At 35.8% G+C, this 19,570-nt stretch overlaps 1 protein-coding gene across 4 annotated transcripts in view; it reads right to left on the bottom strand.

The window, feature by feature from the left end:
• LOC116162949 (tolloid-like protein 1) overlaps positions 1–13,668 on the bottom strand; it is a 37,722-nt gene extending 24,054 nt beyond the window's left edge. For 2 of the 4 annotated variants that reach the window (XM_031476729.1, XM_031476730.1), the window contains exons 1-2: positions 13,413–13,668; positions 12,840–13,263 (exon numbers count right to left, since the gene is read on the bottom strand). In XM_031476729.1, coding sequence (XP_031332589.1) covers positions 12,840–13,023 — 184 coding nt within the window. In that variant the 5' untranslated portion in view covers positions 13,024–13,263; positions 13,413–13,668. The remainder of the gene's footprint in view (positions 1–12,839; positions 13,264–13,412) is intronic. The other 2 variants (XM_031476728.1, XM_031476727.1) reach the window with 2 other exon arrangements.
• Between the last annotated feature and the right edge of the window lie 5,902 nt (positions 13,669–19,570).

Here is a 19,570-nt window from a genome sequence, read left to right as displayed (position 1 = left end):
TTAGAGCCATTTATACGATTTGACCCGAAGAACACTTGACATTTTCCGTGTGGGTAGATTTTAGAGGGGGTGGGGGTGATTTATTGTAACATTTTTTTAAAAACTAAATATGGCCTAGAGACGAGATCTGGGTTTCGATTTCGTATGATTTTAACCCGAGGAATCCAATGGTAGCGCCAGAAATGTAATCCGGATACCGGAAGTCCGTGAAAAGCCGCCATTTTTAGAAAATGACAAACTTTTGATCGAATTATATTTTTAAGGGACACCGGGTCGTGTAAGGTGTCTAGACTTATGTTTTTGGGGTCAGGGAATTCATTTTTGATAACAAATAGAACCTACTGGCATCGGAACTGCATGAGAGGCTTCCCTACTGCACTTTTTGAAGACGTCGCACACGGTGAAACCCAAGATATTCCAAAGTTTTAATATATAAACTTATATTATTTTATTTAATAAAAATACACATTAACAAAACATAAGATATATTAAAACATGGGGTAAAAATTGTATAATCCTATGAAGAATCACCAAGTACATCGCTGACCTCCTCTGAGATTACGTTATCACCACTGAAATGGAATTTTACATATAAATATTAAAGGTTCGGTAGGTAGTAAATTATATCGCAAGTATACAATATTCTTACCCTTTGTTTGAGCAATCTCCCACACATTTTTGGCATGCAGGGGAACATGGTAATCCGTTTCGCCGCAGCACGAGTTGGAGGAGCACATAAGGAGGGCGGCGTATGTCGCTGGCCATATCTGGGGATGTGCAAACCAGGTGATGAGAAGCTCTACAAGTCCAGAAGGATGGGGATGGACTCTTGAAGCCAAAGGCAGGAAGGTTCTGTAGTCCAAGCTGCCACAAGTGTGGAAGGCAGTCCGTGCTCTGAACAGGTGTGGCTGCGCGACAGGCTGCGAGACCCTTCGGTGCAGCTGCCGGCGACACGGATTCCATGTTCCCGTGCATGACAAAAATGTATGGGAGATTGCTCAAACAAAGGGTAAGAATATTGTAAACTTTCGGATATACCTAATTTACTACCGAACCTTTAATATTTATACCGAGTGAATATTCCCAAAACGAACATAGGGAATTAACATGGAAAAAGGGGTTTTTGCAGATAGTTGCTCCCCATGTTAACTTAGACTTAGAGGGTTGATCATGACACCAATCGAAAAGAGATTTTTGTCCTCGTCTAATGATATACGAATTAGTTCATTTTCAGGTGTATTTCTCACTATATTATCAAAAACTCGAGAAATCCACTTACCAAAATCATGTTTAGCCATGACAAAAAACAGACTCAAACGTCGAAATCAATATCAGTTTATGACGCCTGGCATTAAAGTAGTTAGAGCGCGTTCGGCTGAAGTCAAGTGATGTACTCGGCCTACCTATTACTTACGGTAAACGTCCCCAAAAAAAATTTGTTATGAAGGAAACATAATTAGAAATACGGTATGAGTGGTATTTTGTACCTCAGTACAATGCAAACGTCATACACGATTTTTAAAAAGGTATATACAGTAGTCAACTTGACTAGTCTCCCTACTTTTCGACCCTGTTCCAAACCTTTGCACTCTAAATGTTGACGACACACCGCGACTAAATATTCACAGTGTAAGCGGCAAATCCTAAACGAATATATTTATTTTTAATCAAAACGTATGCGAGACGTATGTAAAAGCCGGGAAACTAAATAATTTGGCGTTTTACGTGAAGTCGGTGTAGTGGATTTGGTTTTTCGATGTTGGCGCCAGAGATCCCCAGCCGCTAGCTTGATCTCGATCCGATCAGTGTGTCAACAAGACGTGTGCAGGCCTTTATATATATCGCTGGTTTTGGTGTTCTTTCTGAAAGACACCATGCCTTTTGTGAAGAAAAGTGCTCAGCAATAGAAGAAAAAGATTGTCCTAGCTCAGCTATATACTAGACCTAGTGGAAAAGTCATCAGATTTAAACGCGTGCTGCATAGCGTGCGCCGCCGCGTCAAAGCAGATGCCGCTCCGGCGGCAAATATCTTCCTTATTTCATCATGAACATGTACTTTTCCGTGCATATTTAGATTCGTCACAAAATTTCGCTTCTAATGAGACCCATCTCATTTAAGTCTTGATACAAAAACCTTCGCTAGCTCAGAAAAATTGAGTCTGTTCATAAGAGCCCATGTTAAAATACCCTGTTTTTACTATCAAATATCTCAGAAACGACACATAGGAACACTTTTTTCTTTTGACCATTGAAAAGTGCGTCTCTCAGAGAATAAGTGACCAAATTTTCACCAACTTCTTGTTACTTTTACCTAGGCGCTCTAACTACTTTAATTTTTTTGTAAAATGCGGTTCACTGAGGAAAAAGTATTTATAATAAACAACGTTTACAGCAGAAATATTTACTCTAGTACGCGATATTTGTTTTCCGTGCATGTGAAAACCTATTTCAATTCGTTAGGAAATTTCCATGGCTTAACATGATTTTGCTAATTGGAGCAACATATATCTTGGGAGCAACGATCGGCAAAAAAACGTTTTTCGCATGTTAATTTCCTACGTTCGGTTTTAAAATATTCACCCGGTATGTGAAACTCCTTTTCAGTGGTGATAACGCACTCTCAGAGGAGGTCAGCGATGTACTTGGTGATCCTTCATAGGCTTATAAATTTTTTACCCCATATTTTAATATATCTTATGTTTTGTTAATGTGTATTTTTATTAAATAAAATATTACAAATTTATATAGGTATTAAAACTTTGGAATATCTTGGGTTTCACCGCGTGCGACGTCTTCAAAAAGTGCAGTAGGGAAGCCTCTCATGCAGTTCCGATGCCAGTAGGTTATTTTTGTTATCATAAATGAATTCCTTGACCCCAAAAACATAAGTCTAGACACCTTACACGACCCGGTGTGCATTAGAAATATAATTCGATCAAAAGTCTGTCATTTCCTGAAAATTTCGGCTTTTCACGGACTTCCTGTATCCGGATTACATTTCTGGCGCTACCATTGGATTCCTCGGGTTAAAATCATACGAAATCGACACCCAGATCTCGTCTCTATGCCACATTTAGTTTTAAAAAAAATGTTACAATAAATCACCCCCACCCCCTCTAAAATCTACCCACACGGAAAATGTCACGTGTTCTTCGGGCCAAATCGTCTAAATGGCTCTAAGGAACAGCTGTACCAAGTGGCACCTTGGTATAAGAAAATGCAGTATCTTTTGGTATACCGCTAGTACCTACTATCTGTACCTACTATGACTTTTATAATTCTTCCGTATTGACGCTCTTTTGAGTAGTGAGTAAAGGCCCCCATCTGCGCCTAACGAAGGGGCTTCCTTAGTCAATTATTTGACTATACTCGTATGTAGATGGTAGTCCATCTGATCACCGAATCACAAATTATTAGGCGGATATTCGGTGTGTTGGACTGGACCTTTAATAATATTCAAAGTTTTACATCACACGCTGTCCAACGTTGATTCTTTTTCCCGGAAAGTACAGGGTGAGTCAATGATTGCGCGGAGTAACTTAATGCCTTGAATATAAGATTTTTCGATAGAGTGCTTTTGTATTATGACATGGTTAAATATTCTCCACATTTTGAAAATATTTGGAAATATACAGGGTGCGCTCACAAAGTAGGGCGCCAAAATGGCACATTTTTTTTAATAGAACCCCTTGCTTTTGAATGCATTTTTTAATTCTACTTGTAATTGTACGACTTTTTTATTATATGGTTAATATCCGAAAAACTAGTAGTTTTAAAGATAATTCTATTTGTATGAAAAATTGGACATTTGCAAGCGCCAGTACATTGTCCAAATTATTACTTAAATTTTGATTCCAGGTTCTATATCTTTTATCCTGGGTAAAGTAAAAGACAAATAAATACATCTACTCTGAAACATTAAAAAAATGGCCTACAGGGTGTTTTTCTTGTAGGTCCACAGTTACAAAACTTCATATTAAAAAATCCCACTTTTTTTAAATGGAACAAGCCTGTATATTCTTCTTTCATCTTTTCATTTTTATAACTTATTTAAGATTAGAATATGAAAACCAGGAAAACCAAGATATTTCGAAAACTATCAGAGATAGGATGAAGTTTTTGGAGGAGCTAAAATATGACAGAAAATATATAGGGTGTTCCATTTAAAAAAATGAGATTTTTAATATTTTGCAACTTACAAAAACCTACAAAAAAACACCAAGTAAGCTATTTTGTTAATGTTTCATAGTAGATGTATTTATTTGACTTTTACTTTCCCCAGGATAAAAGATATGGAACCTGGAATCAAAATTTAAGTAATAATTTTGACAATATACTGACGCTTGCAAATGTCCAATTTTTCTTACAAATAGAATTATCTTTAAAACTACTAGTTTTTCGGATATTAACCATATAATAAAAAAAAAGTCGTACAATTATATTACAAGTAGAATTAAAAAATGCATTCAGATACAGGGGGTTCCATTTAAAAAATGTACCATTTCATTTCATAATACAAAAGCACTCTATCGATCTTCAAGGCATTAAGTTACTACGCGCAATCGTTGACTCACCCTGTACAATTATTTATAGTTTCTTGTGAATTAAGAGATTCCCAAGAAACAGTTTAATAGTTCTTGGGTTCCGCCCTTTCGCCAGGTTTAAACTCGTTTGAAACTTCCCACAAGCGCTCTCATTGGAAACGTATTTTTCACACGGGCCTTTGGCATGCCTAACACCAATTTTTCATGTACGTTATTATAAGTTTACTCGAGTTTGTATTTATCTTTAGATCATTCATTTATTTTCTTCCTCGCCGATTCCTGCATGCGCAAACCCAATTCTGTAGGACATTTTACATCATGCTGACGTTTTGGTATCAGCACCTACAGTAATGTTGGGCCATCCTGTAGGTATGTTAATTTCAATTATTTGTGACGTTAAATGTGGTTATAATTTGAGATTGGGCACAAGTTCGTCATGTTATTCGAATGTGAAATCGGTATCGATTTGCATCAGAATTAATGCTGTTTGATTTTGTTTAAAAAATCGTTTTTATTTTGATTTATATTGTAATTTTATTTCATGTTACCTAGTAAAAACAAGAAACACCTGGAAATATTTGTGTGAAATGTTTTTTTTTATTAGGTTAGTAAATTATATAATTTAGATCCGGTCGTTACGATAAGAAAATTTGTTATCGTTGCGTAAGCTTGAAGGTAAGCGCGTGCTATCGCTGATTATTATTTATTATTAACGAGTGTAACACCGTACTGCTCGGCACCGGAATACTAGGATTTCGGACGACTCGGCTCTGCCATAGCTCGGCTCCGCCATAACTCGGCTCCGGGACTACTCGGCTCCAGGACTACTATAGGCTTTCAGACGATCTGGATCCTAGCCCGGCTCTGTCGTAACTCGGCTTCAGAACTATTCGGGTTTGGGATAACACGGCTCCGGGACTACCTTGATCTGAGACTACCGCCACTACCGGGAGGAATGGGCCTAATTCCAAAGGTGTAAACAGTAAACGATGCATCAAAATAATAAGACAAAACTCAACATTAACATTTATTTATTTAAAAGATACAAATCCGAAAGTTAACGGTGAATTAATGGGGCCGAGTCATCCTGTAATATGGAAACCGTAGCCATGGTTATGGTTAAACCACGTAACCGTAGTATCGTGAAAACGGATTAAGACACAAAAAGGTTGGACACAGAGTAACGGTAACCTTGGACATTTTATTAAACCCATCGCCTCTACAAATTAATAATCAGAGCGGAAACTTGACTAGAGCATGCCGCCATTCTTGACGATTTATCGAAATTCACTTATCTTAGGACTAAGTGGGAGCACGATAACACTTATACCCTAAAACTAAGTGGAGACGCCTATTACACAGACGCTTTCGCAACATATGAGGGAGTAGAATGTTGATAGTACCTACCCGACAGTTGGGCAGTAATAAAAGCGATGGTGAAGTGCATCCGAAATTTCAGCCGGTTGGAGAAAACGTCAAGCTGGCTACCGTTAAGATCAACGAATTGCTCAATCGGCTAATCTAAGACGGTTGGCATTTAAATTAACCTTAAGCGGTATGTGAAATCGCTCTTGTACAAATGGTGAGGGAAATGAAATCCATGAAAGATATGTTTTGGCCATCATCTGGTGAACTTTCAACATGAAAAGGTCGAATCTACAGTTAGTTTCCGAAAATTCGACAAAAATTCTCAAACCCGTTTTACATGCTGAAAGTTTTTGTGAACGTTGAAATTCTCTTAGTCGAGGGCATGCGCAATATCTGCTTTTCTTGAAAGTGAAAATAATAACTTTTCGGTTCCGACGTGAAACATTTCACTTTCAGCTGAAAATTAATGTTATGTTTTGCGTCATTTGATGTTCATTTTTGCTAACGAAGATAAAGGCAGATTATTGAGCGAAATATTTTCTCGTGAAATCCTAACTATTATTGTGCTGAATATTATTCAGCAATTTTCGGAAAGTTATTTCATTTTCAACTTTCATGAGATAATTTTCAGCATGTAAAACGAGCTTTAGCGGAACAATCAACGATGGTTCAGAGTTTCCTGATGTCCTTTAGCTATTGGTTCCCATAACGCCCAAAAGGCAATGTGGGACATCATTAATAATGCTAATAAAAATGGCCACTTTCATCCATTTAATCAGCATTTCACTCAAACTGCAGTGACGATTATAGAGAGCGTGCCTCCACGAAATACTTCTTACAAAAAATTCCTAAACAACCTAAACGTTACTGGTCATTTCAACTTTAGTGAAGTGAGTTTCGTACAAGTTCGGGATATCATAAAAAAATTAAAATGCAGTAACAGGACAGACAACATATACTATGTTGTCTGTGGTAACAGCGAAGATACTTACGGTATTAACCATACAATTGTAAAGTCCATATTAAATTCAATTATAATTCCACTAACCAATTTATATAATATAACCAATGTATACTTAGTAAGACCTTCTCTTGTCTAAAGCTAGCAAAAGTAATTCCCGTGTTTAAAAAAGGCTGTCAATCGGATCTAAATAATTATCGACCAATATCCATAATACCTGTGTTTGGAAAAAAATTGGAAAAAAATTGAAAAAGGCACTAGCTATGCAAATAGTTGATTATCTGGAGCAAAATAGTCTCTTAACCGACAGTCAGTTTGGATTTAGGCGTAAATCATCTACTACTGGAGCGGTACCTACTTAGTTTTATACAATTTATTTTGGAAGGCTTTGAAAGCGGACGCTATACCGGTGCTACGTTCTGTGACCTTAGTAAGGCATTTGACTGCGTGTCACACCCTATTCTTATAGAAAAATTGAATCATCTAAAATTAGGTAAGTGCCTGAATACACTATGCGTTTTAACCGGTCCCGTTTGACCGGACCGTTTAGAACGGATGACTGCATCCGATGGATTTAAATGCGAGCGTTTACACTTATCCGGTTGCGTTCCGGTCGCCGCAAGCGACCGTAGCTTGCTGCGTTTCTGCCGGATGACCGGATGGCGGGATGATATCAAAAACACGTGCATTTGTATGTAGAAGTTTATATTATCCGGTTGTACCGCTGCGGTTATATAATTTTTTATAATGTTTGATGTTGAAAAGTTCATCGAATGTGTAATAATTCATCGACCGATTTGGTTGACGTCCGAAACATTGAAAACATTTATTTTCGTACTTGCGTAGCTATATTATTAAAAAAGGTCCAAAACCGATTGCTGTATTCACGCTCCGCAAACAACGTATGTATCCAGTAACGACGCTTTTGGGGCTCTTTTAAGCAGTTGAGGGCTTCAAGAGCGCAAACCAGCACTACCTTTGACGACATTCGAATTGCTAATAAATAAAAGGATGCGTTTTCCGATTGTAATGTAGACGCACGCAACCTTCCGGTTTCGCATGATGCGTTTTGAAAGGATGCGTTTAAAACGCATAGTGTATTCAGGCACTAAGGCTGCTGTCAAGCTACTAAGCTCCTACTTGACAGAACGAAGTTAGTACGTGATGTATCGGTCTGTGGCTTCCCATGCGCTTCCAAATAGGTACGGAGTCCCCGGGAGTCCCACAAGGTTCAGTACAGGACCCATACTATTTCTAATGTATGTCAACACGAAACAGTTACCTACTTAGAAGTATGGTGCAAGTACAAAAATCTGCCAACGACTGGTTCACAGCTAATAGACTAAGTCTCAACGGATCAAAAACTAAAAATCTAGTTTTTTCTCTAAAACATAAATATAACTTGCTCTGTGATCGTGATATTTGGTACAACGATTATTAACGAGCTCCTAGTGAGTTTATAATTTTGTGGTGTCTGTCCGTCCGTTAGCACGATAACTCATAAACGAATGGACCGATTAGGATGAAATTTTGTAGGTGGATTCTTTATCAAATTTATTTTATTTTTGGGAGTGCAAACGACGAATTGACAAATTGACCTGGAGTAAACACACTACGAACGTGAAGGAAAAAATCTCGAAAGCGACATACCTTTTAAGAACGCTATCAAAAACTGTATCCAAAAAGGTACTCATGGCTGCTTATTTTGGCAAAATACATAGTATACTTTCCTATAATACGATATGTTGGGGACATTCTGCCACCTTTAATGATGTATTTAGAATTCAGAGGCGGGTAGTGCGTGTAATTGGATTAAAATATCGAGAGGATTGTAAGAGCGCATTTATCAACCTAAATATCTTCACATTACCATCAATTTACATATATCAGTGCATACTCTATGTTCATAACAACTTGAGTCTATACAACAAATAAAAATAACCAGCTGCATTGCTGCACTAGCCAAAAAAATAGCATAGTGATTCCTGCTTTAAGATTAAATAAAACAAGGACTGGTGTAAATCATATTGGTATTAAATTGTACAACGCTCTGCCCTAACACATGAAAGAACTAGACTGCACAAATTCATTTAGTAAATGTTTAAAGAAGCACCTAATAAGCCAGGCATTTTACAATATAAACGACTTTTTACATTATAAGTTTAACTGTCTTTAAATGTGTAATATAATAGTCTTTATATCCTGTATATATTAACCGACTTGCGTAAAACAGTTTTGTTATTAGCGCTAACAAATTATTATTATTAAATTATTATTATTATTATTTAAAAACCCAATTGTGGAACAGTTTTTCAATCGGACCAGAAACGTTATGCGTATCATAACATCGCAGCGCTACTTCGGGTAAGGTAGCAAAGTGCAAATGCGAATAAAAGGATTCAACAGAAAACCATGGTTGCCAAATTGACAGAGCAGCTTCCTAGTTCAAAGCAAATATTTCACAAAAAAACCGTTTTTGACAGTCTTACATCCTTTATGCCTAATATACAAATACCGACAAATGCACTGCCAAAAGTCATATTAATTTGTAGGTGCTGTTTTATGTTTTATTACTAAACACTAAATTGTTTAAATTCCCACAGGAAAATTTTTGTTGACCTCTTACAGAATTCAATGTAATTTGGATGTTATATCTTAAACGATTATTAATTACGTTTAATTTTTTATTGGGACATAAACGAAAATTGCTTTGTTTTGGATTCCTTCTACTGTTGCGTTTTTTCTTAACACATGACTCAACGCATTTTCCTTACGCGATCTTGATGCATTTTACGTCAAGCATGCGAAAATGGTTTAACGATCTTTTATAAAGTGCGCAAAGCCCTAAGGTCCCTAGCACACACAACTACTTGTTGGCGCTTCTCGTGGCGACCACACGTGGTTATACACGACCACAAGTGGTTGACACAGGTGGTCGCCACCGTGGCTCAATTCTACCGTACATACAACGAGTGGGCGACTTCTGCGACAACCAGCGAGACTCGGCTGCTGCCGTAACGTGTGGCTCGAATAAGCTACACCGAACGCTGTGTTTGCGCTGGATCCATTAAAACTGCATATAAACTACGGTCCATAGCGTGTGGCGACCACCAGTGGCGACGACAAGTAGTTGTGTGTGCGAGGGCCCTGAATCGCATCCTTTTCCTTGTCTCGTTTTTTAAGAAAAAATTCTGCAATTGTTTCCCTTAGAACAGTAACGGCCATAGCACGTTAAAAACAGCGTCGGTTCCGGTCAGTACTTGGATGGGTGATCGCTTGGGACACCTCTCTCTTTTTTTTTTAATTTTTGCTCATGTTTGTCTATTGCTTTTATTTTTTTATTTTAATGTCACAAGGCAACATATAATAATAAAAGGTGGACATTTTGGTCAGATAGAATTGAACGCTTGATTCCATCTCAAATCTGTCAAATATAATATAATTATTTTCTGAGTTATCAGGATTTGTTGGGTAGTACCTAAAAAGAAGCAGTATTTTCTGGTTGTGATTGAGGTAGTAGCATTTTGCTTCTTACCCATATTTTTGGGATTTTCGGAATTTTAGGTACTACCCAACAAATCCTGTTAACTCAGAAAATAATTATATTATTTTACAGTGTCATGGAATCAAGCGTTCAATTCTATCTGACTAAAATGTCCACCTTTTCTCTTTTTCCAAAATTCCTTGTGATACGGAAAAAAGGACGTCCTTGATTGATAGGACGTATATTTGGGAAATTAGTAACTTGGTACCTGATTTATAGGCAACTCACATAACATGTGATTTTTGAAAATATTCGAAACTGTTTATTTACAAGGAAGCTCAAAATTAACAAATATACACGGTGTTTTTTTAAGATAGGCTAGACGACAATGTAAAGGCGTTGACTTATTTAAAATAGGCCATAGGGAAATTTACATTGCATTGATTGTTTCAGTCATAGCTTCCTAGTGAATCATCTGCCACAGTACTGTAGAAATTGGTTCTAAATCAACAAATTTATTCAAATGAGATATAAACGTCAGAAATTAAATTCGGGGCTCGAATTGTTTTCCACCGGCAACCAAACAATACCCGATACTCGGCACTGATTGCTCGCATACCACTACACTACACTGCGCTCACTCTTGTACACTACATGAACACCTTTTCGAGCGGCGGAATACATGTTGCTGCTTCGTTGATGCAGTTTGAAGAATCAGATCGAGAACTGTCAGTGAAATAACTAAGCGCAAGGTCAAGATTTGAGAACAATTGGCGCAATGGAAATTTCCCCATGGCCCATTTTAAATAACTCAACGCCTTTACATCAATCTACAATCTTTAAAAAAAACACCCTGTATGAATTTGTTAAATTAATTGAACGTCTTATTTTGATGTGTTAAGTGCTAATTTTTTCTCGAAAATTATTCGAATAGCAAATATTCAGTTTATATAAACGTAAACACCCGTGAGACTGCACGAGTACACATAAAGAGAGAGGTCCTACAACACATTGCACCCGACAAAAATTATACCGAAAGTCCGAAACTCATATAAAGATTATAGTAATTCAACATTACAAAAAACACCATAAAAACCGTTCGTTGAAAAACGTGTCTCGATTAAAAAATACGGTTTCGTGAGTTCATAGTTTCTGAAAAACTACCGATTTGTCTAGACCTACTAATCTTTTTGCTCAAAGTTAAACTTGCTGAAAATTGTATTTAAAGGCACGATAAATCAAGGGCGCTTGAACTTCAAACCACCCCTACATTTGCGACTCTAACAAGACATTAAAAAATTACACGGATTTAACGTTTTGGCTTCATTATAAGTTACGCCAATTTCTCATCGAGCATACTCGCCATCAAACCCTTGTCCTAGAAACTACCGTTGTAATCCTTCGAAATGATGCCACACGGCTTCATCATTAAGTGCGGGTTTTTGTAATCAATAAGCCATACAAATGCTATTTACAGATTTGTAATTGGTTGAAATCTAAATTTTTTAATGTCGAATCGAATTACTTTTCGATTTTGGAGGTGAATCCGTCGTTATTTCATCTGTTATTGTCAAATACAGACTGCACGGATAATATTGTTTACTAACAAGCATTTCCCCTTTGCTTCATACGCATGATCACTCAAAGGGTAAATTAATAGAAACATTTTATTATTAAAGCTGGCTCATGTTCCCGAACCGCTAATTATAAATGAATACCTGTCACTAGCGCGTTATATCATTATTAAGTGATAATTAACGTTAACACGGCAACGAAATTTTTGTTTCATTGTTACAGTCGCGATGGGATATTAAAGCGGGTAGGTAATTCCGAATCAAATAAAGTGAGTTGAGATAAATTTAAAGCCGAAATCTTTCATACATAAACTTTTTGCTGTTTGCTCGATCTCAAAAGTTCGAGACGAGGAAGGTTTTTATGTTCACTCATTGAATTGATTCCACTTTTTTAAAACAGTATAAACCGCGATTCTAGTACTAAAGCGGGCCTTTGAGGTAGCAAATTTCAATACCAAATCATAAAAGTCGAAACTCTACAAAACTTATTTAGATTTTTATAGGTATTCGATCGAATCTTATCGTCCCCTCTGGAAGTATACAAATGTAATTAGGTACCTTGGAGCGCTTTTGGCTGTAAGGGTCATGAAAGGATTAGAAGTCTGTATAGTAAAGGTGTACAACAGATATTTTCAATGCTTTCGAGGTCATTTGTATGTAAAACTGTTATTACAGGCTAAATTCAATTAATTAATGTGTTTAATTATAGCGCAAAATAGAGTCAGTTTTAGGTATTCCTAGTTAAACTTTTATTTGCGCAATTTGAAATTTAATAGCTCGTGAAAAGGTTAACTTATCTCTTTGAGTGCGTTCTTAAAACAACATTGCTTTTGAAGTTTTATGTCAGTCACAAAGGATGTTGAACAAACTAAAAGTAATAATAATAAAGCCGATTATCTGGTACTTACCAGCTTTGCAAGGATCTAAATCTACATCTTCTGAAATCCTGGTAGGAAAGTTTATTGTTAAAAGTTGTTCTATTGTAAACTTTGAAAATGGCTTAGTCCTATCTAAAGACACACTTTTATGAGTGGACACTAATCTCTGCAACAGTTGGACACACAAAAACACAACTACGATCTTGTATAACATGATCAGGTAAGTTGAAAGAAATGAAACTTTTTAAGCACAGCTATTTCTCATAAAAATTTCGCATTAGGTACACCTCGGCACTGGAGTTTTCTAACAAAATTGCGGTTAGGTAATTAACGAGTACACTCTTGAAAGAAATTACATTATCAGCAATGTTTGTCCGTTTACTCCAAAGATCACTGTGTTATATCGTGTTTTGGTTGCATTTCTCGGCTTGAGGACGTTATACTAACTACATATCTGAAAATAAAATTGAAACATATAAATAATGATAAACGAATCTACTTTCCCTATCAAATTTGCGAAACTTTTTCAAACTTCGCATACAATAATTGCGAAAAAATGACTCTGAACTGCCACTAAAAAATCCGATAATAAAATGTACTTACAATTAAAAAAAAATCCGTTCAGTCTTTTAAGTTTTGACCTATGATTTGATACACAGCCGCGTGCTCTTGTCAGTTTGTCGAAGATAAGCGCGCCCCAAACCAACACTAAAACTACTAGCTCCGCGTGGGGCTCGGCGTGCGGCTCGCGCCCTCGAAAGGGGTGGGTGTATTTCATTTTCATATTCTATCTAGCACACTACTAACTACAATGAGTAGGGCACACGCCCTATTAAAAATTCCTATACTACAAACTGTTACAAAAGTCAATAATGAAACCAATTACGTGTGCTCGTAAAATTTATTTTATGGATTTAACTATCCATTAACGGTATACGGAAATGTTTGAGTACACAATAAAACTAAATCGGAGTATTGCTACAGTATGCAACGCGCCAGATAATAATTGGGGTATCTTTTACACCTGTCGCGATAAAATTTATCGATTATTTTCCCATAGAACATTCAAGCCTAGTATAGGAATTCTTAACGTTCCTACGCGAGTGACTATGATCACTTCTGAAATTGTCAGTTTTGAGAAATTATTTATTTGTTGTCTAGAAGGAGGAAATAGCGCGCAAATGGTTGAGAAAAATGTATTTAAAAAAAGTTTGTGACACAAGAAGCAGTGTAAATGTTGATTCTATATCCTTTCCATAACCATTCCGTAAATTATTACTCGTGCGCTAATACACATTCGCCTTCATATGTGAACGGAAAGAAGAATGTGTATTAGCGTGCGGCTAAATGTCTTACGCACATATCACTTAAAGGTCAATTTCCTACGTATAATAATTTACGGAATGGTTATGGAAAGAATATGGTATGGAAACGTTATGTATAGTGAGAATCAGCCTTTAGTAACCCAAACATATTTTTCGGCATACAGCGTGTTCCATAAGGCCATGTCGACAGATTTTTAAATTAAAAGCCCTACACAGTACCAAAGACTTGTAGGAGAATGGTCTTTGACAGTACACATGTTTATATTTAGCTTCCTAGTTTGAGCTAGGTGACTATTGCGATCACCGTTTTTTGGACATGTTAAAATTTCACCAAATGTCGACGTTTTAGATCATTTTAAGAAACTTTTAAAGAATAAAATTTTTTCCGTATGTGCGTATGTTCGTACGTGCGCACGTTGGCAATTTTCCGAAGTAACGGCTCGACGGATTTTGTTCAAATTTTGGATATGTATATTAGACATACTGAAACGAAAAATAACAAGCTGGATTTTTGAAAAAAAAATTTGGAGCGCCGTAACGGCATCCAACTTTTTTTTTCAAATAGCAACCTAACATTTTTTTAAGCTATTCGAAAGACCTTATTTTCTGTGTACAACCTACAAATATTGTGCCAGGTTTGATTACAAAAAAACAGAAAAAAAATGTGTAAGTTAAAACACTAAAATATTTTTTTCGGTAAGACTAAATTAATTCTAATTAGGAATTACAATTATTATTAATAAAATCTAAAATAAATAGACAAACATGAGAAAAATTAAAAAAAAAGAGATACAACGGCATGCGGTCACCCATCCGAGTACTAACCGTGCCCTAGATTGCAATAAACTTCGTATTTAGAAAAGAATGTAAAAATGACCTATTATCGCGATCTAATTAGAATTTTTTTTTAAGTTAAATTCTAATTAGAATTATTAATTTAAGGGGTAAACTACTAAGTATAACAATAGAATTGAATAAACAAAAATAAATACGGTTTAAGGTGGTTAGGCGATTAGGTTAGTGAACTTTCGAACAATTGTGCCCTAAAAATGACAGATTATTGTCTGAACAATGGTCTAATATTAAATAGCGCTAAAACAAACCTCATGTCATATTCGTTTCAAACGCCAAATTACAGTCTGTTAGTTAGAATTGACTCGAGGAGCATCCAACAAAGTCACACCCAAAAATTTTTAGGTGTATTTATTGACAGTGACCTTACTTGGAAATCGCATATTAATTACGTTTGTAACAACATTTCTAAACAATGTTATGTGCTATGGCGATTACGACACTCTGTAAACCTTACAGTATTGCTGAACTACTATTACGCACATGTCCACGCATTTCTAGCTTACGGAATGGTTTTATGGGGAAACAGTCCGAAAATAGTTAATATTTTAAAAATACAAAAGCGTATGGAAAGGGCTACGTGTGGAAAGCCCCCCACTTATTCTTGTAGAAATTTGTTCAAATACAATTCCCTCTATCTACATTTTACAGTGTGTTATTTATGTATACAAACACGAAATGGACTTCATAAAAAGTAAACACATTTCGCAATACAATTTAAGGCACGGTGAAACTCTTCATTTACCAATCCACAAAAATTCTTTATCAACCAGAAGCTCTTACGTAATGCCTATAAGGTTATACAATAAACTACCAGCATCGGTAAAAACATTACGACCATTATCACACTTTAAAAATGCTGTTACCAAATTATTAATAGATAATAGCTATTATTCTGTCGCTGAGTACCTGGAAAATAACTCGGAAAATAATGTTCACTAGTTAGTCATTTTACACTGTGTTTCTTGTTAAGTTTGTTTTCATATGTATACGTATAGTATTAGTTTTATACAAAATAGTGTAACAAATTTATATGTTCAGTGTAAATGCATTGATTTGAATTGACTTATCCCATAGCATTTATGAGCTCAGAGGATTAATAAAGTATTATTATTATAATAGTTACATACGATAGTTTTGATGCAAGCATTTTTGCAGTTTCAGGAATGATTTACGGGGGTATAACTGGATACATGAGACGAATATTGGGGTGTAGCCGAGGGCATATAGGGTCATTTCTTTTGGACTACCAGTTCCGGTAAAGTGTAGAGCAACTTAATTTTTAACGCATTTTCCAAAGAAGTTGGGTGCGCTATTGCAGCCACTTGCTCTGCCCGTCCGTCTGTCCGAGGCCTTAACTACTCCTACAGTTTTCAAGATATTAAGTTCGTTTTTTTTTGCACTCGGTAGCGTATAGATCTAGTACCTGAGCCCAGGAAAATCTTGACAATTAAACTGCGCATGCACAGACTGCGCAATGTCAACTTCCTTATTTATTAATATATTTTGTTGTAATTTTAACCACAGATACTTCTGATAAAGGCAAATATATAACATGTAGTAAAAATCAGACGTGCGCAACCGTAGACGGCGCAATGGCAACTTTCTTATTTATGGAAATATTTCTTTGAAATTTTAACCAAAGTTGCTTTTAGTGTACGCAAACGAATCGCATATTGTAAACATCAGATTAATGCGCGCATCATGCAGGATGCGCAATATCAACTGTTATTTATCGAGACTTCTTTTTGAAATTTTAATCACAGATGCTTCTATTAAAGGCAAATATAACTGATATTGCGATGTGCGCATGCGCAGTCAGCGCCAACTTATTTATCAAGATATTTCTTTGAAATTTTAACCATAGATGCTTCTAGTAAAGAAAAACATCTCACATGCAGTAAAAATCTAAAACTACAAATGTCATTAAGAAAAGTAAACATATCGCACATAGTAAAAATCAAAATCACGCATGCGCAGACTGCAGAATGCCAACTTTTTTACTTATGAAAATATCTCTCTAATGTTTAACCATAAACGCTTCTAGTAAAAACAATCATAATAATAATAATAATACGATTTATTGCCCAACAGAATAAAATCATCGCATACCTATAGCGTAAATTAAATGTGCTCATGCGCGAACTGTGCCACGCCAACTTTTTTGTTTATGGAGATTCTTTGAAATTTTAACCATATATGCCTCTAGTAAAAAAATCACAGCGCACATAGCTATGGCCTTTTGGGAAGTAGTACTGATCATTCATGGAAAATGCGCTGAAGTTACTCGCCTTAGGGCGAAAACCTTTTTACTTGTTTCAAATAGAATCCTTGAACCTACCTCTCAGAACACCTGGGGAAGTAATTGTACAGAATAGAGGAAGTTATGAGAAAGTTCTGGAAAGTACAGGGAAGTTCGGGGAAGTACTGGAAGTCCCGGGAAGTACGAGGAAGTATATGGGAAGTAAAGAGGAAGTACGTACTCATTTGTTTATAAGATGCGAAATGTGGTAGAACGTGACCGGAGAGGTAACATCTGGTAAACACTTGAAAAGTAATAAGGCAGTTATTTCTGAGTGCATAAATCTCGCCTCGTTCCAAAAAAGTCAACACCTATGATTGTGATTATCTACAGTGATATTCATCTAGAAATAGACAGCGATTTCCTATGTCTATTTTTACATGATAAAAAGTCTCTTGAAAGACGCCTAATTTTATGCAACCAAAATAACTTCTTGAAACAAATAAAGATCTGGCTGTCATATTAATTATTAATTTGAATATTAGTTGCTTTAGCTTCACAGAAAATAAATCTGTTAAGCTCCTTTAAGTGTTATCGGCACTATACCAATTGGAAATATCAACTTTTGCTTTACTTGAATACATCGCACACGAACCGAAATTAGAATAGGGAAGTCAAAGCGATAATATTCAAATTAATTAATATGACAGGCAGATCTTCATTTGTTGTAGGTAGTTATTTTGGTTGCATAAAATTAGACCTCTTTCAGGAGACTTTTTATCATGTAAAAGTAGACATAGGAAATTCCTATAGGAAATCCCTATGTCTACTTCTACATGAATATCACTGTATATAGATACCTAAAATTAAAAAAAAACTATTTTTTTCTGTGACGGGAAAAACGTTTGACATTTTATCTTTGTTAACAGGTAAAAAATGTCACTTTTTATTAAATGATTATGAGTACTTTTTCGCGGACCTCACATATACACATAAGTAAAGATATTCAATTTTTGTGACGCTACTTTCACTGCGTCTACTAACTCAGATGAAGTGAGAGAAAATTCATAATCAGACATTGTTAACTTTATAACGGGCGATCAAGAATGAGTGACTGTCGAGTCGCCTTTGAAAGTTCAAGTTAAGTAGGATTTCCCATGTAAACAAAAATTCCAAAAGTGACTAGACGGTCACTCATTTTTGATCGCTATGTATCATTCAATATAACTACTGATTACTAAACAATCATTGATCAAATGACAAAACTGAATTGACAGATATTTGAGTGAAGTTTCCTTAGCAACGCAGTTCGTATTGTCGCGAGAAAAACAACACACTATCTGCAGCTTAAAACTTCAAATTTCGATTATTCGATACGACTCATTTACAACTTCAATATATCGTTTTCCCCGTCACAGAAAAAATAGTGTATTATACACGGGAAAAATTTTAGCTCTCGGTTTTTTGTATCCCTCCGCCTCGCGTCGGGAAACAACACAACCTCGAGCTAAAATCTAATACATTTTTCGCTTGTATAATAAATAACTATTTTTCACTATATTAACGTCTGATTATTAACCCTTTTTCCACTTGTAAAGTAGGCTTTCTCGCCAGTTGTTCAAAGTAGTTAATAATGTGGTCATTATTAACTAGTGGTCAATAATGAGAACTGTCACGCTGTCACTTTTAGAAATCACAACCCGAAATTTCGCTCAATAAACGTTCAGATAAGTTCATTAAAATGAATAATTGCCACAAAATATGGCCTTCTTGACTGTTACTTCCACGCACTTGATTGCTGTCGAGTCACCTTTGGAATTTTTGTTTACATGGCAAATCGTACTTAACTTGAATTTCCAAAGGCGACTCGACAGTAACTCATTTTTGATCGCCCGTTACTAGTAGTGAAAAAAGTACTATACAGGATGTCTTAAATTGAGTAGGATAACATGGCCATCTTTGTTATTATTATACTTACAGATTTGGTTAAATTGGAAAAGTTGTATAGTTTTTTATGCTAATGGATATTCCGATTGCGAGATTTTGAAAATAAAATCGTGTCGTAGAGAATTGGTAAAAAAACCGCCATTAAAAAAAATCAAATATTATAGTAACAAACAGAGCTATCGAAAAAAGTTTCAAATAAAAGTTGCAAGACTCGATGGGATAAATTCAATTGGAGTAAAAAAAATTTCCAAAATGGCGAATTTCCAGATATTGACAACTTCCTTATTTTAAATGGACGCCATATTTGATTTTTACGTCACTCGATAGAGACAAAAATACAAAACCAGTGAGCGAGACAATAAACGAACGAAAATGGTTTCAATCACAATCGGCCA

Source organism: Photinus pyralis, unplaced genomic scaffold (assembly GCF_008802855.1).
Source record: "Photinus pyralis isolate 1611_PpyrPB1 unplaced genomic scaffold, Ppyr1.3 Ppyr1.4_LG2, whole genome shotgun sequence".
NCBI lineage: Eukaryota > Metazoa > Arthropoda > Insecta > Coleoptera > Lampyridae > Photinus > Photinus pyralis.
The sequence above is the reverse complement of the archived record's forward strand: the minus strand, read 5'-3'. Positions and strand labels throughout refer to the sequence as shown.